The 23,883-nt window shown below is 39.7% G+C and overlaps 1 protein-coding gene across 1 annotated transcript in view; it reads left to right on the top strand.

Moving 5' to 3' along the window:
• Gmcl1 (germ cell-less 1, spermatogenesis associated) overlaps nt 1-15,367 on the top strand; it is a 68,876-nt gene extending 53,509 nt beyond the window's left edge. Inside the window, exons 13-14 of the mRNA XM_045152496.1 lie at nt 1,940-2,027; nt 12,350-15,367. Coding sequence (XP_045008431.1) covers nt 1,940-2,027; nt 12,350-12,478 — 217 coding nt within the window. The 3' untranslated portion in view covers nt 12,479-15,367. The remainder of the gene's footprint in view (nt 1-1,939; nt 2,028-12,349) is intronic.
• Nucleotides 15,368-23,883: the final 8,516 nt, after the last annotated feature.

Genomic DNA, 23,883 nt, shown 5'->3' with positions numbered 1-23,883 from the left:
AAACAAAAGAATTCAATGTCTTATTAAACTTGAAAGAACCTCACACACTGAAGTGAAATAGGCTTGTCACACATGTATTCTGTGTTTCCACTTCTGTTCCTAGAATAGACAGATGCAGAGACAGAGAGTAAAATGTTTAATAGGTAAAATTTCATCTGAAGATGAAGAAGCGATCTGGAGATAAGTGATTGGTGGCTGCGGAACATCAGGAATTTCTTTTTTCAAGAGAAAGAGAGAATAGGTGCACTGGGGCCTCTTCTTGTTGCACACGGAACTCAGATTCATGTGCCGCCTTGTACATCTGGCTTTAAATGGGTGCTTGGGAATTTAACCCAGACTGACAGGCTTTGAACCTCTGAGCCATCTCCTCAGAGCCCTTTTTTTTTTTTTTTTTTTTTTTTTGGTTTTTGGTTTTTGGTTTTTGGTTTTTGGTTTTTTGAGGTAGGGTCTTACTCTAGCCCACACTGACCTGGAATTCACTATGTAGTCTCAGGGTGGCCTCAAACTCATGGCGATCCTCCTACCTCTGCCTCCCAAGTGCTGGAATTAAAGGCATGCGCCATCACGCCTGGCCCATGAATTTTTAAAAATATTTTATTTTTACTTATTTGAGAGCAAGAAAATGGATGTGCCAGGGCCTCTAATCACTGAAAATGAACTCCAGATACATGTACTACTTTGTGCATCTGGCTTACATGGGTTCTGGGGAATCAAATCTGGGTCCTTAGGCTTCACAGGCAAGCACCTTAACCACTAAACCATCTCTCCAGTTCATGAATGTTTTTAATGTCACAAGTTGTAAACAAAAATGATTAGTATGGCAAAGTTTCCCTGCGTCTTACCATGATGAAAAGCCATTTACAAATTATTTTTGTATTTCAGATAGAATGACAGGGTTATAAATCTGAATGGATTCATTTTATAGTTTGGGATGACCTCAAAGAGTTTTTATAAAGGACTAGCCTTACATGGTGGCACATTTATATATACTCAACTGTCCTGAGGAGAACTCAGGAGAATCACAAGTTTAAGGCCAGCCTGAGCCACATAGTGAGACCTTATCTCTAAAAACCAAGGTCTGAGGATGAGCTCATGTTGAGTATTTGCCTTGGGTTTGATCCATAACATTGCCAAAAGTAATGATGATGCTTGTAGTAAACTTAAAGAAATTAGGAAAATAAAAAATATTACTGTGAAGGGGAGCTTGTTTAGATTAGTCTGTGATTTAAAAATCATGCTTTTGTACTGGAGAGGTGGTTTAAAGGTTAATAGGTACTTTCCAGCAAAGCCAAAAGACCCTGGTTCAATTTCCCAGTAACCATGTAAAGCCAGATGCACAAGGTAGCATATGTGTCGAGTTCATTTGCAGTGGCTAGAGGCCCTGATGTGCCCATTTTCCTCTCTCCCCCACCCCAAATAAAATAAATGTATGTGTATATTTTTTGTTTTAATGATGCTTTCATGGGACTGGAGAGGTGGTCCAGTAGTTAAAGGCATTCACTTACAAAACCTGACAAGCCCAGGTTCAATTCCCCAGTACCTATGTAAAGCCAAATGCACAAAGTGGCACATGCATCTAAAGTTCATTTGCAATAGCAGGAGACCCTGGCTCACCTATAATTACTCTCTTTGTATCTCTCCACTCTTTCACATAAAAATAAAACATGCTGGGCTGGAGAGATGGCTTAGCGGTTAAGCACTTGCCTGTGAAGCCTAAGGACCCTGGTTCGAGGCTCGGTTCCCCAGGTCCCACATTAGCCAGATGCACAAGGGGGCGCACACGTCTGGAGTTTGTCTGCAGAGGCTGGAAGCCCTGGCGCGCCCATTCTCTCTCTCTCCCTCTATCTGTCTTTCTCTTTGTGTCTGTCGCTCTCAAATAAATAAATAAATAAAAATTTAAAAAAAATAATAAATAAAACATGCTTTCTTTTAATTCTAGGTTACGCTTGGCCTCTTTTGATAGTAGTGGGAAACTAATAGGTAATAGAACAACTGGCTATCAAATACTTACACTTGAAAAGGATCAGGTATGTTTATTATTTAGCTGTTGCTTCATAATCTATGTGTTTGAATCTTCTTTTGAAATTTTCTAGGTAGAATTGGTATTAAAATGATATTTTGATCTGTTCAACGTTTTTTCAAAGTAAAGATGAAATTTCCCTGGTTGGTTCTGGACATCTCCACTTGATTCTGTCACTATATGAGTGTCCTTAACCCAAACATATGAGGTCTGAAATGATGTTCAAGTCTAAACCTTTTGGAGCATAGTAGTATAAAACTGTTTCATGATCAAGATTATTTTTACAATATTGTATAGAGTTACTTTGAGTGTGTATTTGAAGTATACATGAAAAGAATGAATTAATTAAGGGACTGTTTTGAGTCTTAGATGGGACTTGGGATTTTATACTTTTGAACAGTTTGGGTTTGATAAAAATTATGGATGTTTTTAAAACTGGGCTGAATGTATTTTTATATCTTGAGGTGTTAATTAGTTTGGGGGTCAGGAGTGGAATGTGATGGTTTGAATCAGATGTTTCCCATAAAGTCAGCCAGTGGCAATTTGGGAGGTGGGGCCTTGCTGGAGAATGTATGTTATCAGGAACAGGCTTTGGGGTGTTATAGCTAGCTAGCTCCCAATTACCACAGTTCAGCTTACACTCTTGCTGTTTTCCACCTCTGTGGCAGAAATGATGTCACATCATGCTTTGCCCTTCTTCATGAAGCTTCCTCGGGAGACATTAAGCCAAAATAAAATCTTTCCTCCCATCATGTAGTAATTAAGATATTCCAAATTTGAAAAACTGTAAAATCTGAAACATTTGATCTTGAGTACTTCCAATAAGGGATACTCTACCTTTAGAACCATAACTGGGACCACAAAAAAACTCAAGGATCTTTTTTTTTTTTAGGCCTCCAGCCACTGCAATTGAACTCTAGACACATGTACCGTCTTGTGTGTGCATGTGACCTCATATGCTGTCACCTTGTGTGTCTGGCTTATGTGGGATCTGGAGAGTAGAACATGGGTCTTTAGACTTTGCAGGCAAACAATTTAGTTGCTAAGCCATCTCTCTAGCCCATAAGGATCCTTTGATTTGAGGGATAGAAAGACTCAATCATATGCATCTTCAGAAAGTTGTGAACCTTAAGTGCCTTGTCCAGTTTGTATATAGGTGTGTTTATTGATACATTAACAACATATGTCTTGAAGTAATCTTGTCTCCATGGCTTCTAACATAAAGAGAAAGTTTTCTATAGAACGTTAGATTTTCAAGATGATAAATATCCACAATGTTCTATATATGTATCCAAATGTATGTAAAAGTTTCAAAATGATAATGAGAAGATAAAGTATTTTCAGAAAGTAAAATTAGAGTGTTTATTTCTGTTAAAAACTTGCCAGCATTACAAAGGACATTCTGCTCATCGAAGAAGTCAGAGCCTGAGTTATTGGCATGCATTATGAGAAGATAGAGGTTTCCCCAAGCTAGAAAGAACATAGTTAGCATTGCAAAAATGCTTAGAAATAGTAGCTGTAGCCTTACATGTCTTGTATAATGACTCTTAACTGCATTTTTACTGAGGGTTCTTAGCCATTGCTATAGATGGTAGAATGGCTAGAGATGTAGCTCAGTGGACAGCACCACAAGAAAAGACAGAAGAAGAAAAAAAAAAACAGACATAGTACGTACTATTTGAGAATCTATTTTCAAAGCAGGTATGTAATAAGAAGGTTTACATTCACATCTTTCACTGTAGAATTCTCTGTTGGTCTTTCTGGAACTGAATGGATAATGCCTTCCTTTGCCTTCTACCTGGAACTATGTGTGTGTGTGTGTGTTGTCTATATTGCCATGGCTCAAATATTTCTTGATGTATTCATTCAACACACATTTGTCTGCCAACTGAGAGCTGGGTTGTATGCATGTTGTGGAGGAAACACACATGAACTTGTGGTAGAATAACCTACTGTAAGTAGCATGAGCCCAGAGCAGTGCAGTATAGAGAAGAGCTCCTAACCAGTGCTGTATGTTTGAAGGATGGTTGTGAGGATGGAAGGAGAGAGGGAAGACAGCTTAGGGAAACCTGTGCTGGAATAGTGTGTGCATTCCAGAGCCAAGCTTGAGCTGGGGAAAAGGGAGTTTTGAGCTACTCTGGAACTGAAAGGAGGTTGGAAGAGTTCAATGTGGATAGAGCTGAGGCATAACGCATAACATGGGTGCAGTTTGAAGAAGTTGTATGTGTATGTTTTCCATATGTTATAGGTGTTCTGGGGAACATAGAAAATTTAATAGAAACAAAAGTCACAAGTCACTGACTGCTGGCGTTTTTTTCCTTATTCAAAATTGGATTTTACTGTTAACTATTTTGCAGCCTGCTAATTTTCTTTTTATGATGAGGTGAATATTTAGAGTTAACTAACTGACCCCAGTTTAGCTGAGTCCAATTTTGTGACAGTATGCAAAGCATCATACTTAGGACATAGTTGAATGCAAGCTTTCTCCATTAGGCTGAGGAGGACAATAACCCTGGCCCTGTCAGTGTCATTAGAGTTTTCTCATGTTCTGTCATCTGCTGCTTGTGAGACTTGACATCCAATGGGAACACACTGTAGGCCTTATCTTTTTTTTTAACTTTCTACATGACCAACTCAGTGTTGAGAACTGGATAGTGACATAGTAGTTGACTGTGGGGAGAGCTTAGCTGCACGAGACATATGCCAGCTGTAACCTTTTTTGAAATAGGGTCTTGCCCTTGTCCAGGCTGACCTGGAATTCATTGTGTAGTCAGTCTCAGGGTGGCCTTGAAGTCACAGTGATCCTCCTACCTCTGCCTCCCAAGTTCTGGTGGTAAAGGTGTGTGCCAGTTATATGTAGCTTTATTAATCAATAAATACATACCATAGCATCTTTTTTTCAACCTTTCCCAAACTCTTTATTTGTGTACATTCAATTGAAAAAGGTAACTTTTATAGTGTCTCTGGTGCCCATACAACACTGTAAAAGACTGTTACTAAATATACTAGCTCAAACTGGGGGGGGGGGGGGGGGGACAATAAAACAGTTAAACCAGGCATGAATTTCAGGTCATGTCAGCCTGAGCTAGTGACATTACCTCGTAAAACAAACAAACTAAAAAAAAAAGAAATTAAGGTAGTGCATATTGTGACAGCTCTGCTTGTGGGAACATGAGAATTACTCTGAAAATAAATAGAATGACCTTTGGTAAAAGCAGCAATATAAACTTCCTTTTTATTATATTTTTATTATAGCAAAGTTTGAAGTAGACTTCAAAGGGACTAGAGCTTATACTATAGCCATTTCCTTTTTTTCCTCAACTACTGTTGCTCATTTTCCTTATGTCCAGTAGTAGATTTTAATAGCAGATTTTAAAAGGTGCTCAGCTAGGGCTGGAGAGATGGCTTAGCGGTTAAGGTGCTTGCCTGCAAAGCCAAAGGATCCTGGTTCAATTCACCAGGACCCATGTAAGCCAGGTGCACAAGGGGTGCATTGATCTAGAGTTTGTTTGCAGTGGCTGAAGACCCTGGCGTGCCCATTCTCTCCTTCTCTCCCTCCCTCGCTCCGTCCGTCTCTCTCTCTCTCTCTCTCCCCTCCCTCTCTCTCTCTGCCTCTTCCTCTCAAATAAATGAATAAATACAATTTTTTAAATATTTTTTTAAAACTTGCTTAAAAAGGGGGGACTTCCGGTTAAGACGGCGGCGTAGGTACCACGCTAAAGCAGCCTGGGTGGTAAAAGACCAAAAAAAACCCAGCAAAATACACACTTTTACTAAAAAGTGAGGTGTATAGGAAATTGAAGCAGCAGCGGGAAATAGAAGAAATCCAGAGCATCCAGAGCCCGCACAGGCCAGCAAAAGCGGCCCCGGCAGCTCCGCCAACCGCTGCGGCGGCACACCAGAAAGCCTCCAGTCTCGGCTCCAGCCGCAGGAAAAGACAGGTGCAGGGAGCTTCCACTCACACCGGTGCTCTCCTCAACTCAGGAAACGTGGCAGTGAGCAACAGAGAAGCAGACCACGAGGTAGAAGAACATGTGGAACAGCAAAAGAACCAGAGTAGCTGCGGCTCCCTTCCCTCCCCCATCGCCTGAGCCCAGCTCCAGAAAACAGCAGCGTCCCGGGCCATGCCAATTTGGGCCGACAGCGGTATCCAAGCAGGAGCAGAGTCCTGCAGCAACATCAGCACCTCCGGCACCGGTAACAGTGGCCCCAGCAACAGCAGACCCAGTAGCGGCAGCAGCAGCAGAGGCAGCAGCACTGGTGGGCCCAGCAGCAGCAGCTTCATCTGCTGACAGATCCAGCACAGGCAGCTTTAGCAGAAGCAGTTCCAGCAGCGGGGGTGCCTATCTGTGGTGCCACAGTTGCCAGGCTCAGTTTGCCCCGAAGGAAAAGTCAGTGCCCAGCTCCAGAAATCAGAACAGCAGCCCGACGACCCAGGCGGCAACTTGACTGAGACCAGAATCATCCAAGGTAACTGGGATTGCACAAGGGAAAGGTCTCACTTGGTCACAAGCTGACTTGGATCCCTCAACAGACCAGAAATCTTAACCTCTATGTTGATAGAGGATCTGGTTGTTATAATAACTACTCTGGCATACATACTTGGTGCTGTTTTTGATTGAATGGGTACAGTGTTTAGTTAACTTTTAGAATCTACCTGTATTTTATTCCACTCAGCCTACTTGAATACTCCCATAGCAGGGAAACTCAACCCCTAGGAGCACCTTTGTAGATACTCTCAGGATCTTAAGAGCCACACCTAACACCTTAAGCTTCTACCCTGAAAATATATAAAATCAAATCAATTGATACAGCTAAGAATACCCAGCTAGCTAGAAAATCCAAACATTAACTTAATCCAAGATGCAAAAATATATACATTATAACACAAGAAACACTAAAAAGCAAAAAAAATAAAAATAAAAAATATTAATGCATCAGAAATGACCTCCAGTTAGAACGAGTTAGAGAAAATGCCTGAGAAAGATTTCAAAAGAATGATTGTAAATATGTTCAAAGAAGTTAGAGAACAAATCAAAGGAGTCAAAGAGGAACTTAAAGAGGACATCAAAGGAATCAAAGAAGATGTAGGATACCAATTTCATGAAGTAAAGAAGGCAATACAAGACATACATAAGGAAATAGAAAAAATAAAGAAAAACCAGTCAGAATTACTAGCAATGAAGAACACAGTTAATGAAATAAAAAACTCTGTAGAAAATCTCACCAGTAGAATGGATGAAGGAGAGCACAAAATATCTAAGCTAGAAGACCAGGTGGCAGACCTAATGCAGTCCAACAAAGAGAAAGACAAACTTATAGAAAAATATGAGTGGGAATTTCAAGATATTTGGGACACTATGAAAAGATCAAAATAAGAATTCAGGGCATAGTAGAAGGAGAAGAATTCCATGCCAAAGGCGTAGTAGGCGTCTTCAACAAAAATCATAGAAGAAAAATTTCCCCAAATTGGGAAAGAGGTGCCAATGCAGATACAGGAAGCCTTTAGAACCCCAGCCAGACAAAACCTGGAAAGAACCTCTCCTCGCCATATTATAATCAAACTTCCAAACACACACACCAAAGAAAATATATTGAAAGCAGTTAGAGAGAAAAATCAAGTTACCTACAAAAGCAAGCCCATCAGGATTACAGCAGATTATTCAACACAAACTTTTAAAGCCAGAAGGGCTTGTTGTGATATATTCCAGCTTCTAAACGATAACAACTGTCAACCAAGGTTACTTTATCCTGCAAAGCTATCCATTCAAATAGACAGAGAAATAAGGACATTCCATGACAAAAGCAGGTTAAAGGAGTATTTGAAGACAAAACCAGCTCTATAGAAAATACTTGATAGAATCCTCCATGCTAAAGAAAAGGAAAAGCACACATATAAGGAACCTAGAAAAAACAAGCACTACTCAAATACTAGTTAACACAAGAGAGCACAGGTAGAACCGAAACCATACACATAAAGAAATGGCAAACATAAATACACACCTTTCAATAATATCTCTTAATATCAACAGCCTCAATGCCCCAATGAAGAGACATAGGTTTGCAGACTGGGTTAAAAAGCAGGATCCTACAATTTGTTGTCTCCAAGAAACTCACCTTTCTACAAAGGATAGACATTATCTTAGGGTGAAAGGTTGGAAGATGGTGTTTCAAGCAAATGGGCCTAGAAAACAAGCAGGGGTTGCTATCCTAATATCTGACAAGGTAGACTTTAGTCCAACATTAGTCAAAAAAGATAAAGAAGGTCACTTTATATTGATTAAGGGCACACTCCAACAGGAGGACATTATAATCCTAAACATATATGCACCTAACATGGGGGCTCCCAAATTCATCAAACAAACACCATTAGAACTAAGGTCACAGATAACACCAAACACAGTGGTGGTGGGTGGCTTTAACACTCCACTCTCATCAATTGACAGGTCATCCTGGGAAAAAATAAACAGAAAGGCATCTGGACTAAATGAGGTCATAGAAGGAATGGACCTAACAGATATATACAGGACATTTCATCCAAAGGCTGCAGAATATACATTCTTTTCAGCAGCACATGGAACATTCTCTAAAATAGATAATATATATTAGGACACAAAGCAAATCTTCACAAATTCAGGAAAATTGAAATAATTCCTTGCATTCTATCTGACCACAATGGAATTAAACTACAAATCAGTAACAAGAAAGGCTATAGTGCATACACAAAATCATGGAAACTAAACAATACACTACTAAATGATGAATGGATCAACAAAGAAATCAAGAAGGAAATCAAAAAATTTATAGAGTCAAATGATACTGAGAACACAACATACCAAAATCTCTGGGACACAATGAAGGCAGTTCTAAGAGGTAAATTTATAGCCTTAAGTGCCTATATTAAGAAATTAGAAAGGTCGCAAGTAAACGATCTAATGCTTCACCTTAAAGCCTTTGAAAAAGAAGAACAAGGCAAACAAAAGTCACGAGGCGGGAAGAAATAATAAAGATTAGGGCAGAAATTAATGAAATAGAAACAAAAAAAATCCAAAGAATTAATGAAACAAAGAGTTGGTTCTCTGAAAGGATAAACAAGATTGATAAACCCTTAGCAAATCTGACCAAAAGAAAGAGAGAAGAGACACAAATTAATAAAATCAGAGATGAAAAAGAGAAATTCCAAAAATCATAGGGACATACTATAAAAGCATATACTCCACAAATTATGAAAATCTGAAAGAAATGGATGATTTCCTTGATTTATGTGACCTACCTAAATTAAATCAAAATGAGATGAATCACTTAAATAGACCTATAACAAATATGGAGATCCGAACAGTTATCAATAATCTCCCAACTAAAAAAAGGCCAGGCCCAGATGGATTCACTGCTGAATTTTACCAGACCTTTAAGGAAGAGCTAACACCATTGCTTCTTAAGCTTTTCCAGGAAATAGAAAAAGAAAGAATTCTACCAAATTCCTTCTATGAGGCCAGCATCACCCTGATACCAAAACCAGGCAAAGAGAGAACAAAAAAAGAAAATTACAGACCAATCTCCCTCATGAATATAGATGCAAATATTCTCAACAAAATATTGGCAAACAGAATACAAGAGTATATCAAAAAGATCATTCACCCTGACCAAGTAGGCTTTATCCCAGAGATGCAGGGATGGTTCAATATACACAAATCTATAAATGTAATACATTATATAAACAGGTTGAAGGACAAAAATCACATGATCATCTCATTGGACGCAGAGAAAGCATTTGACAAAATCCAACATCCCTTCATGATGAAAGTCCTACAGAGAATGGGAATAGAAGGAATATATCTCAATATAATAAAAGCTATTTATGACAAGCCAACAGCCCACATATTACTAAATGGGGAAAAACTGGAAGCTTTTCCACTAAAATCAGGAACAAGACAAGGGTGTCCACTGTCCCCACTTTTATTTAATATAGTTCTGGAAGTCTTAGCCATAGCAATAAGGCAAGAGACACACAAAAACGATACAAATTGGAAAGGAAGAGATCAAGTTATCATTATTTGCAGATGACATGATTCTATACATAAAGGACCCTAAAGACTCTACTAGCAAACTGTTAGAGCTGATCAAAACCTATAGCCATGTAGCAGGATACAAAATAAATACACAGAAATCAGTAGCCTTCATATATGCTAACAACAAACACACAGAGGATGGAATCAGAGAATCACTCCCATTCACAATTGCGTCAAAAAAAAATAAAGTACCTTGGAATAAACCTAAAGAAGGAAGTAAAGGATCTCTACAACGAGAACTTTAAAACACTCAAGCGATAAATTGCAGAAGACACTAGAAAGTGGAGAAACATCCCCTGTTCCTGCTTTAGAAGAATCAATATTGTGCAAATGGCAATCTTACCAAAAGCAATGTACACATTTAATGCAATCCCTATCAAAATTCCAAAAGCATTCTTCATGGAAATAGAAAAAACAATCAAAAAATTCATTTGGAATCACAAAAAAACCTCGAATATCTAAAATAATACTGAGCAACAAAAATAAGGCTGGTGGTATCACCATACCTGATTTTAACCTATACTACAGAGCCATAGTAACAAAAACAGCGTGGTACTGGCACAAAAGCAGACATGTAGATCAGTGGAACAGAATAGAGGACCCAGATGTAAGCCCAAGTAGCTATAGCCACCTGATATTCGATAAAAATGCCCAAAATACTCATTAGAGAAAAGAGCCTCTTAAGCAAATGGTGTTGGGAAAACTGGATATGTATCTGCAGAAAGATGAAAATAGATTCTTCTCTCTCTCAATGCACAAGAATTAAGTCCAAATGGATTAAAGACCTTAACATCAGACCAGAAACTCTGAAACTGCTAGAGGAAAAAGTAGGGGAAACCCTTCAACATATTGGTCTTGGCAAAGACTTTCTGAATACAACCCCAATTGCTCAGGCAATAAAACCACAGATTAATCACTGGGACCTCGTGATATTACAAAGATTTTACACTGCAAAGGACACAGTGAAAAAAGCAAAGAGGCAACCTACAGAATGGGAAAAAATCTTCACCAGCTGTATATCTGATAGAGGATTAATATCTAGGATATACAAAGAACTCAAAAAGTTAAATAATAAGGAATCAAACAAGCCCATAGAGGACTTTTTGATGGGTATAACCTCTCTTTTTAACCAAAACGTGGAGGCTTCCCTCTAGGATCTGTGACCTTCCTATCCATAGGCTTCTGACTGGTTCTCAGTACCAGGTATGAATTCCCTCCCATGGAGTGGGCCTCATATCCAATCAGAAAGCAGTGGATTAGTCCCTATAACCTATGTGCCACTATTGTACAGGTGTGTGCATCTTGCCTGGCTGGTTGATTTTGTAGCTTGCAGAATTTATTGCTTGCTCACACTGTTGGTGACCATTATCCCCTAGCTGCTTGCATAGCACTTTCTAGCACTATGAGAGCTAGCTATCAGGAAGATGAATTCCATCTCAGTTTGGGCATGATCTCTTGATGTCCTACAGCTGCAGCCTGTGGTATCTTTAATAATAGGGTCTTACCATTGAGATCTGGTGAATAACCAAGTGATTTCACAGTGGTCTGCATTGCTGGGGGGGGGGGGGCGCTCATGGGCCTCTCTGACCAACAGCTCACTGTGGGATATAACCCAATTCTGGCATTGGGATTTACCAGCCTATGGTTTCACCCCTGCATGGTGTTTCTGCCCAAACTGTCACTATCTATCTCTCTCACTCCCTCCTTAAGAGAGTCTGCATTAGCTAATGAAGAGATAGATTTGTGTGGTACAGATTCATAAGATCACCCCCATCCCCACCCCATGCTCTTCCACCCGCTGTATGTAGTCCCTTCACTTGCCTGTCTTCTATCGCCTCCTCTGTTCCCTCTGCTTCTCTTTTCAAGCCTCATTCTAGCTTCCTTAGCAGTGCTACTGATGCTTACTACAACTTATAAACAGATGCAACTAACTGTTAGGGTCCACATATGAGAAGAGAACATGCAGCATTGGTCTTTCTGAGGAGACAGGCTGCTGTGAACAGCATGCTAGGTGGCCTACAAACATTAGGATTCTTCTTTCTCTGCCTCCCATTGCTAAAGGTGCACTGGATTATATATGCATGTACATCTAGCTTTGTGTAGGTTTTGGAGGATCTAAACTTGGTCATCCAGCTTGCACAACAAGCACTTTTAACCACTGAACCATATCCCTTTTCAACAAGCTTGATTATTTTTAATTAATATTTTAAATATTGCTGTATAGTTTGTCATTTAACCTACAAACCAACCTGTCTTGTAGGAGCAAGTGGTGATGAACTTGGACAGCAGGCTGCTGATCTTCCCTTTGTATATCTGCTGTAACTTCTTGTATATATCGCCAGAAAAAAAAACTGAAAATAATCATCACCCAGAAAATCCAGAAAACTGAGGATCGCATCAGGTAGAAACAGTAGCACTTTGAGGACTTTCTAGGCCAGCTTCAATGTAATGGCCCCCACTGCTATTCACATCTAAGGTGACTTAACAATGAAAAAGGCCTTGTGAACTATCCAGACGATGCAGAAGGTGCCTCTACCCTCAGATTTCTATGCATATGTGAAAACCAAGAAACTGTCAAACCATGTATGTTAGAGGATATCAACTCTTGCTTTTAATTTAATATCAAGAAATTGCAGTAGGTTAGTTTCATATTTCTTTGTAACAAAATATGAATTTAAATTTTACCTTAAATTTTGATCCTGACTAATATTAGTGAACTTTATTTATTTATTCTTCTGTAGACATATTTTTGTTAAAAGAATGTTAAAGGAATAATTTGAATGGTCAAGTATAAATGTTCTTTCAATTTGTGCCTTTTAAAAGCCATCCTTTAATTTTTTTTTCAGTTGCTTGTTTTGATTCCCCCATTTAGTCTAATCACTTTCCAGTCTTTGCTTGTTTTTAAATCATTTTTCATGCTTTTAGAGACCAAGTTTAGGAACTATTTTTCAATCTAAACTTAAAACACTTTCATATTTTTTAACTTAATTTTCTTGGGATCTTAAAAGCAACAAATCAGCTTTACAACTTCAAATAAACTTGAATAAGGGAAACATCAGTTTGATTCTGAGGACATTCCTTTGCCTTACATGGTTTTGTCTTTGACATTCTATGTACTTTTATTATTAGGTTGTGAGTTATTTATGTACAAATGTTAAATTGTTAACGTTTTCATGTTCTGATTTTTAGAATTATTTATGTTCAAGATTTATTTGTGAATTTTGTTTCCTACTTAAGCTCAGGACTTTATAATCTCTGAACTGAGTGCCTTTGAGTTATACATACTAATAGAGATTTCATGAAGTTGGTGGACCTAATATAGAAGCTGTAATGGATTAATATAAAAATACAACTTATTTTTTCAGAAACAGGATGTAATGCTCACCATAATTTATGTATGCTAGCATTTTTATAGCTGTTTTGAAACTAGCCATGCTATTTTTCCCTCCAGAGTAAATTTTTTTTTGCTTAATGTATCTTTTCACTATGTTTTTAAAATGGTAATCATTTTTATGTAATTTCAAAACTGCTCATTTGCAAAAAGTAAAAGATCTTATTTTAAAAGACTCAAAAAAATGCCAGGTGTGGTGGTGCACGCCTTTAATCCCAGCACTCCGGAGGCAGAGGTAGGAGGACCGCCGCGAGTTCGAGGCTACCCTGAGACTCCATAGTGAATTCCAGGTCAGCCTGGACCAGAGTGAAACCCTACCTTGAAAAAAACTTTAAAAAAAAAAAAAAAGACTCAAAAAAAACTTAATTGAAATCAAATTTTTAAAAATTTCTAGTTAGGTTTTTCTCCTACCTGCTTCATTTGTTGTTTGTGTGTCTGTCTGTTTTAACTCAAGGACAGTTTTACTGTAACTTGAGAGAGAAACCAGGCAGTTAGCTGAAGGTCTTAGCAGCTGCCTGGAGGAGGGAGCTGGTTAAGAGGAGAGGGGGAAAGTTATGCTTTCTAAGTTGTGATCAGTATAGCAGGTGGGTTCAGCAATGTAAGTGTTCTAGTAGTTGCATAGTGGGAAGGGGGTCTTCAGAGAGAGCAAGGGTGCCAGAGTATCAGGGCAAGCAGGCTTAGGATTTGGGCTGGTTCCCAAAGAGGGAAAGAAAATGTTCCACAACTCAGAAAGCAGGCAGCCTTAGCAAAAGATAAAGAAATCTTTTAATGCTTCCTCCCTCATCAAACTGTAATGTATATGGTTTTAATATGATGATTGGACTATCAAAATGATACATTTCTTTTTGTTTGTTTATTTATTTGAGGTAGGGTCCCACTCTAACTCAGGCTGACCTGGAATCCATCTGTAGTCTCAGGGTGGCCTCAAACTCACAGCCATCCTCTTACCTCTACCTCCCAAATGCTGGGATTAAAGGCGTGCACCACCACGCCTGGCTCACTTTTTAATTTTATCTTTGGCTACCATTATACATCTCATGATGAGCACGCTTTTTTTCTTTTAATAACATAAGAGATCCTTTACCCTTTATATATACATATATATATATATACATATATATATATATATATATATGTATGTATGTATGTATGTATGTATATAAAGCTGGGCATGAGGGTTTACACCTGTAATCCTAGCATTCAGGAGGATGGAAAGTTTGAGGCAGGTTGGGCTACATAGTAAAACCCAATATCAAGAAAGTAAGCATATGGATCTGGGGAGAAGGCTCGGGGTTAAAAGTGCTTGCTTGCAAAGCCTCAGCAGGCCTGAGTTCAATCCCCAGTACCCACATGAATCTGGACAGGTGTTTGATTGCAGTGGCAAGAGATCCTGGCACATCCAAGTGCAAGTAAATAAATAATTATTTTAAGTGAACTTGTAACTACTATGACAGTTAATCTCTTGCCAATTTGATTGGATCAGGTGTCAAGAGGCCTGATTCTTGGGCAGGTCAGTAAGGGTGTTTCCAAAAAGGATTGAACTAAAGGAGGAAGACCTCCCCCAGAGTGGGTAGCTCATCCTGTGGCAGCCTAGATATCAAGAGATCTCAGGGAAAACCATCCTTTTCCCTGCCTGCCTCTTCCCCCTTTGCTGGTAAGTTTATCCACCCTGTTGCTGCCATTCTCTTGACATCAGAACCCAGCTTTAGCCTGCCAACATGGACTGAAGACTAGCAGTTCTCCAGGAATACTCCAGGCCTTCAGCACCAGATTGCAACTTGCTGAGATATCCAGTCTCATGGACTGAGCAGCCTGCAAACAACAATTATTGGACTCTCCAACCTGTATCTTGTATGCCACACTAATAAATCTGCTTTTGTAATTATATACATTCTATTGGTTCTGTTTCTCTATTGAACCCTGACCTACTCAAATATAAAACCAATAATATGTGAATAAATTTTTATATACCTTGGAAGTAAAGATCATTAAAGTTTGAGTGTATCAATAAAGACAATTATTTTGCTTAAATTAGCTGGCCAAATTGGAACTATGTATAATATAGTTTGTGACCATGTATATAGACAAGGTAATTATTTCTTCTGGAACAAGTAGATTGTGTTCTCATTTGAGAAGTTGATAGTGTCATGAGAAGCCAGGTATGGTGGCACACATATTTAATCCCAGCACTCAAGAGGCAGAGGTAGGTGGGTCATTGTGAGTTCAAGGCCAGCGTAGAACTACAGAGTGAGTCTAGTTAGCCTGGACTAGAATGAGAGACAACCTTGTAAAGAAAAACAATAAAAATTATATAAACTATTGTTTCTCAGAGCTTTTGTATTTGTCCTCTCTTGCCTTGCAACCTTTACCAGTCTTTGCCTATGAGTTTTTGTTTTATTTTGTGGGTTTTTGTTTTGTTTTCTTTTTTTTTTTTTTTTTTGTTTTTTCAAGGTAGGGTCTCCCTCTAGCCCAGGCTGACCTGGAATTCACTACATAGTGTCAGGCTGGCCTCAAACTCATGGCAATCCTACCACACCTCTGCCTCCCTAGTGCTGGGATTAAAGGCATGTGCCACCATGCCTGGCTATGAGTTTTGTTCTTAAAAAAAGAAAAATGCCAAAGCTAGGATATGCCTATTAGGACTTGCTAGCTAGCTAGTCTAGCTAATCAGTGAGCTCTAGATTTAGTAAGACCCTGTCTCAAAAAAATAAGGTGGAGAGCATCTGAGGAAGCCTTGATGTCATCTACTGACCTCTATACCCATGCACATTGTACATGCTCCTGCACACATAAGTGTGCCAACACATACACAAGCATGCACATGTAACACACACAAAAGAAAAAAAAAAAGAACTCATGTAATTCAGTGTAATACTAAAAAGGGGGGGGCTACTTCCAGTCAAGATGGTGGACTCCTAACCACACTAATCTTAAGCTGAGAAAGGGATCAATGTCATGGGGCTTCAGTACCAGAGGGGTCTAAGACCCCCCCCCCCACAGGAACAGGGGTGCACAAATGGAAATCTCCCAGAATCTAGTGTGCTATGCAACTTGGCTAGTTGCCCAGACCAAATACTGGTGGGAAGGGCAGGTGAGTGATTGGCCTTCCAGCCTTCCTCTTAGAAGGGAGATCAGCACACAACTGGGGCAAGTGGCCCTAGATCAATGACCTCAAGAGGCACACAGCTGGAAGGGCACTGTGCTGAAAGTCTCCCAAACCTTCACACAAGTGGTAGAGGGTGTGTGCACAGAGGGTGGTGTCCTAGGAACATGCAGAAGGCAGCACCACCACACAAAGGGTGCCTGCATTCCAATCTTCACACAGCTAGATGGGCTTTCCTGAACACAGCAGTGCCATATCTGGGGACTCACAGGCTCAGTCTCCTGACCCAAACCCCCGCACAGTTGTGTAGCTGGAATAAGGCCATCCCATTTCCCGCACCCCCCCCCCATGCTCTATAACACGCAGCCACAAACTGCACAATGGGACCACAGGGGCCAAGGCTGCCAGACCATTGCACATTCTCCTGTTGATGTGCACAAGCAAGTGATCTGCCTGAATCCCACACTGACTGACCAATAAGCCATAGGACCTTATGTGAGAGCCCTTTATAACCCACGCATGCAAAGGGTTGGGATCCTCACCAAAGCACCAGTGTCCTCTGGACAATCCATGAGCTCAGTGAGTTAGGACAAAGTTGAGACCAACCACACCCCCTGATAAGGCACAGTCCCAAGAGTGAGATCTACTGTGAACCTGCTACCAGCAGCTGCAGCCAATCCCATCACCAAGTGCCAGCAAGCAAGTAGCAGCATGGGGTGAGGGGGTGGGAACCCTGCTCAGCCACTGACTTTACCAGGCCTCCCAGGGTCTCACCCAGCACCACTAAGAGAACCCACACAAGGAAGACCCTCTCCAGACCCAAGGGCCAACCAGAATGTGAACCCACTCTCATCTGGATCTAACCAGAACAATAGCCACCATCTGCTACATCCATAAGAAAACAAGACATCTACACTAAGATGGACAAACCTCAATGCAACTAAATAAAAAACAAGACGTCTCCACCAAAAATGCCTAGCCCTACAGTGGAAGTCTCCAATGAAAACCGGATACACCACACAGATTCCCAAAATAAAAGCACAAAAAGCTTATTAAAATTAATGAGACTGTGACCAAATGAATTACAAAATTGTAAGCCAACCACCACAAAACAAATGCATAAATGAAATGCAACAGATTCATCAGTGACAACAAACAGCTCTCCTCAACAATCAACATAATTGAAGAAAATCAGAGATCTTAAGAGACAGATAGTGAATTAAAGGTGAAGTAACAAAGAGAGGACCTCAACAATCAGCTGATTAAGTTTAATGAAGACATTAACATATTCAAAAATGAATTCTAAGAAACATCACAAAAATCAAACTTCTACCTGAAATTGGAACCCAATAAGAGGATGACTATGATGCAGAAAAATGCAACAGAGAAATAAGTCAAATAGAGCTTGTAAAAGCCTCTCTGGAAACTCACTAATAAGAGTTGATCATGTAGAAGACAGAACCTCAGAACTCAAAGAAAAAACAAACTGATCAGGAGTGTAAAAATTTTGATAAGTTCAAAAAGTCATGTGAGAGCAGGAGAGATGGCTTAGCAGTTAAGGTGTTTGCCTGCAAAGCCTAAGGACCCAGGTTCAATTCCTCAGGACCCATGTAAGGCAGATGCACATAGAGGCACATGCATCTAGAGTTCATTTGCTACGGTTGGAAGCCATGGCAAACCCATTCTCCATTGTCTCTCTCTCTTCTCTCTCTTTCCCTGCCTCTCTCAAATAAAAATTTTTTTAAGTCATGCAAACAATTTAAGGGAACTGTGGTAGGTATACCTTTAAAAAACCAAATATCTAGGCTGGAGAGATGGCTTAGCAGTTAAGGTATATGCCTGTGAAGCCTAAGAACCCATGTTTAACTCCCCAAATCCCACATAAGCCAGACACACAAGGTGACATATGCAAGGTCATACATGCGCACAAGGTGGCATGTGTCTGCAATTCAATTACAGTGGCTGGAGGCCCTGGCATGCCAATTCCCCCCCCCCTTTCCCCCTCTCTCTCTTGCTCTCGCATTAAAAAAAAAAGGCCAGTCTGTTGAGCTTGCGTTAAAAAAAAAAAAAAAAGACCAAAAGGAGACAAAGGAAGGGAGGAGGATACTTAATAGGTTGATATTGTATATATGTAATTACAATGATTGTAATAGGGAGGTAATATGATGGAGAATGGAATTTCAAATGGGAAAGTGTGGGGGTGGGGAGGGAGGGAATTACCATGGGATATATTTTGTAATCATGGAAAATGTTAATAAAAATTTTAAAAATAATTAAAAACAGAATTGAAGAGGAAAAAAAAAAAAGACCAAATATCTGGATTATAGGTATACAAGAAGGGAAATAAATTCAGGCAACAGGCATAGAGAACATCTTCAACAAAATTGAAGAAAGAACTGGAAAGATTGCTTAGTGGTTAAGGTGCTTGCTTGCAAAGCCTAAGGACCCATGTTTGACTCTCCAGGTCCCATGTAAGCCAGACACACAGACAGAAGCACACAAGGTTCCACATTTGCACAAGCTGGCACACACATCTGGAGTTCAATTGCACTGGCTGGAGGCCCTGGCCCATTGCCTCTGTCTCTCTCTCTATCTCACACACACACTCTTGCTCTCTTGCATTTAAAAAAAAAAAAAAAAAAAAAAAAGGCCAGTCTCTTGGGCTTGCCTCAAAAAAAAAAAAATAGGGAAGAAAAATTCCCTAGTCCAAGAAAGGAGACCCATCCAGATACAAGAAGTTCACAGAACACCAAACAGACAGGACCAAAGAAGAAACTCTCCAAGACACATCATAGTTAGAACTCTAAACAATGAAAACAAAGAGAAACTGCTGGAAGCAGCAAGAAAGAAAAAGCTCATTACTTACAAAGGCAAGTCCATCAGAATTACCTCTGGTTTTTCAGTAGATACTCTAAAAGCCAAAAGAACTTGGAATGGAGTTCTTCAAATCTTGAAAAATTATGGCTTCCAACCAAAACTACTGTACCCAGCAAAAGTATCCCTTATAATGGAAGGGATCAGAAAAATGGACCTATCCATCTGCTATCTTCAAAAAAACTCACCTCACCTTTAAGGATAGACACCTCCTTAGGGTGAAAGGATGGGAAATGATCTTCAAAGCAAATGGAAATAAGAAGTGGGTGTGGCTATACTAATATCTGACAAAATAGACATTAAACCAAAGGAAATTTCAAAAAAGACAAAGAAGGCCACTTTTTCCTTATCAAGGGAATGATCCAACAAGAAGATAATCATAAATTTATATGCACCAAACACAAGAGCACCACATTTTATAAAGAAAACCTACTTTACAACAAATCAGAAATAAATATCAACAACATCTTCGTAGAGGACTTCAGTACCCTACTATCATCAATAGACATATCATCCAAACAGAAAATAAACAGGGAAGTAATGGAATTTAACAACACAATAGACCAATTAAACCTAATAGACATCCATACAACATTCCACCCCAATTCCATAGAATACGCATTCTTCTCAGCAGCTCTCACAGAACCTTCTCTAGAATTGACCATTTCCTAGTGCATAAAGCAAGCACCCGAAAATTTAGAAAAATTGACCATGACTTCCTGCAATCCAACCACAATGCATTTAAGCTAGAAATAAACAATAACAGAAACAAACAAACAAACAAAAAAAACCCACTAACTCATGGAGACTGAACAACACACTATTAAACAATGGGTCATGGAAGAAATGAAAAAGGAAGTTGTAAAATTTCTAGAACTGAACAATAATGAAAACACACCATACTAGAACTTATGTGACACAAAGGAAGCAGTCCTAAGTGGATAACTTATAGCACTAAACATCTTCATGACAAAGACAGATCTTAAATTAATAACAAACCACCTAAAGGCATTGGAAAAACAGGAACAACCCAATCCTAAGAATTTCAGAAAGAAATAGTTAAGATCAGAGCTGAAATCAATGAATTGGAAATTTTTTAAAGATTTAAAAGTTGATGCAAATCTATAAACATAATAAACCACATAAGTAAACACAAGAGCCACATGATCATTTCAGTAGGTGCACAGAAGGCATGAATAAGCAGGAGACTCTGCAGACTGCATAGCTCACCAGACAGACAAGAAACACACTTGTGCAATAGTGGCATACAGCCCATGGAGGTAACCAACTGTCCTCCAATTAGACATGAAGCACACTCAGTGGGACAAAGCCCATATCTGGTACTGGGAACCAAGTCAGTGCCCCACAGAAAGAAACTCAACCTCCCCTCCCCCGAGAGAAACCTACATTGTTCTCTGGACAAGATGAGTGGGTATCTTCACCAAAATGTCTCTCAAATTTATGGGTATACACTCCTTAGTCAAAGCTACTCTCATCCTTGGTTGGAGAATCTTTTATATTACAGATGGAAGAGGACGCTGGGGAGACCCACGATCCACCAATTAAACAAAATATAGCTAACTGCTCTCCACAAAAGTGCCACCTCTACCACATTTATTGGGGTCCAAGAGAAACTACAGAGGAAGCAAGGATGCTAATATTGCTCCCAAGGCTAGCCTGACAAGCACCTCCAGAGAAATAGCAACAAACATGAGGTGAATTGAAACATATCTTAAAAATACAGAGGACACAAAGGTCTGAACACTAAAAACAAACTGCTAACACATCCAAAGCTTAGGGATTGCTGCAGAAGAGGGGGCAGGAAGATTGTAAGAACAAGAGGATAGGTGGAAAGATGCTGTGATACAGCCCCCTTCCTCAGTAACTAAGAGGCCCTAACTACACCTCAGTGAACACCAAGGACCCTACTGAAGAGGGTACTCAGGGAAATGGGAACTAGAAGTGAGGGGATATAAGACTATAACCTATGTAAAAAAAATCTTTATCTATGATTTTTTTTTTTAATTCAGAAGGAAGGGAGGATTTGGGAAGGGGGAAAGGGAGGGTGGTGGGAGGTAAGTATGATCATGGTATAATAAATAATAAAAATGACTACAAAAATCAAAACTAGTATTAATAAAAGGGATTAGACAAAATTCAGCACCAAGAGATTTGGTAAGTCTTGGCCTAAACCTTAAGAATTGAACAAAATTAATTCAAAATGGATTACAGACTTAAATATAAGATGACACTCAGGCTTTTTTTAAAATTTTTGTTTTGTTTTTATTGTTTTTTCCAGGTAAGGTCTTGCTGTAGCTCAGGCTGACCTGGAATTCACTATGTAGTCTCAGGGTGGCCTCGAACTCATGGTGATCCTCCTACCTCTGCCTCCCAAGTGCTGGGATTAAAGGTGTGCACCACCACGCCCAGCTTTTTAAAACTTTTTTTTAATTGAAAACTTCCATACTTATAGACAATAACCCATGGTAATTCCCTCCCTCCCCCTCCCCCCCCCTGCACTTTCCCCTTTGCAACTCCACTCTCTATCATATGTTTTCCCATCTCAATTACTCTCTCTCTTTTATTTTGATGTCATCATCTTTTCTTGCTATTATGATGGTCTTGTGTAGGTAGTGTCAGGCACTGCAGGGTCATGGATATCCAGGCCATTTTGTGCCTGGAAGAGCACGTTCTAAGGAGTGCTACCCACCCCTCCCCCCTTGGATCTTATATTCTTTCTGCCAACTTTTCTGCAATGGACCCTGAGCCTTGGAAGGTGTGACAGATGTGTTTCAGTGCTGAGCACTCCTCTGTCACTTCTTCTCAGCCCTATGGTACCTTCTGAGTCATCCCAAGGTCACTGCCATCTAAAAGTGAGAGTAGCATTAATATAAGGGTATGAACTGGGCACTTTGGTGAGCATAGTATATACATTTAGCCAGACACCAGCAGATATTACAGCCCTTGGGTTCATGACTACCCCTGTTGTAAGTTTTCATTATCAGGTATGTATTCCCTCCCACGGAGCAAGCCTCCATTCCAATTAGATAGCAGTTTATTTCCCCCACAACAGACATGACACTATTGCACCTGTTGGCTCATATGGCCTGCTTGGCCAAATCTATGCCTTGCAGTGTCCAGCGTTCAGTATCTCCAATGGTGATTTCTCTCTCTCCCATTAAATGGCATATAGCATAGCTTTTTCCAGCTTTCTGTTAGCTGGCCTACAGGGAGGAGGTCTTCAGCTCAGCTCCAGCAGGATTTCTCAGCGACCTTGCAGCCCAAGTATGTGGAGTCTTCAAAAATAGGGTCTTACCATCTATTCCTGGTGGGAAACCAAGAACCTTGGCAATAACCTGTAATGTTTTGGTGGCATCAGGGACCTCCCTGGCCAACAACTCACTGGAAAGTATCCCATCCCTAGCACTGAAATTTTTCTAGTAACAATCTATGGCTTTTGGGTGTTCCACTGTCCAGAAAAGTAGGTTTCCATATGACTTATTCATACCCTTTTAGATTTTGATTAGCCCTCCTCCCACCTTTCATTTACTTAATCTCTTTCCCTGACTTCACTTAGGCCTTTCTACCCCCAGTAATTTGTTTTTCTGCTTATATATATATATAATACCATCCTATTAAGTCCCCCTCCCTCCCTTTCTTTTTCCTTTATATCCCCTTTCTAGCTTACTGGCCTCTGATACTGAGTTTTATTCCAACTCAGATAGAAGTCCAATCATTTGTATCTAGGATCCACATATGAGAGAGAACATGTGATGTTTGGCTTTCTGGGCCTGGATTACCTCACTAAGTATAATCCCTTCCAGACCATCCAGTTTCCTGCAAATTTCATAACTTCATTTTTCTTTACTGCTGAGCATAACTACATTGTATAAATGTGCCACATTTTCATTATCCACTTATCAGCTGAGGGACATCTAGGCTGGTTCCATTTCCTAGCTATTGTAAATAGAGCAGCAGAAAACATGGTTGAGCAAGTTATCTCTAAGGTAGTGAGACAAGTTCTTAGGATATATCCCTAAGAGTGCTATAGCTGGGTCATATGGTAAAACTATTTTTAAGTGTCTTAAGAACCTCTACACTGATTTCCACAATGACTGTACCAGATTACATTCCCACAATCAGTGTAGAAGGATTCCTCTTTTTCCACATCCTCACCAGCAATTATTGTCATTTGTTTTCATGATGGTAGCCATTCTGACAGGAGTGAGATGGAATCTCAGAGAAGTTTTAATTTGCATTTACCTAATGGCTAGGGATGGAGAACATATTTTTAGATGTTTATATGACATCTGTATTTCTTCTTTTGAGAACTCTCTACTTATTTCCATCGCCCATTGTGTTGTTTGATTTCTAATTATTTGGGTTTTTTGAGTTCTTTATATATTCTGGATATTTATCCTCTGTC

The sequence above is a fragment of the Jaculus jaculus genome, chromosome 6 (assembly GCF_020740685.1).
Source record: "Jaculus jaculus isolate mJacJac1 chromosome 6, mJacJac1.mat.Y.cur, whole genome shotgun sequence".
NCBI classification, from domain to species: Eukaryota; Metazoa; Chordata; class Mammalia; order Rodentia; family Dipodidae; genus Jaculus; species Jaculus jaculus.
This window is presented reverse-complemented; position numbering and strand designations above follow the sequence as displayed.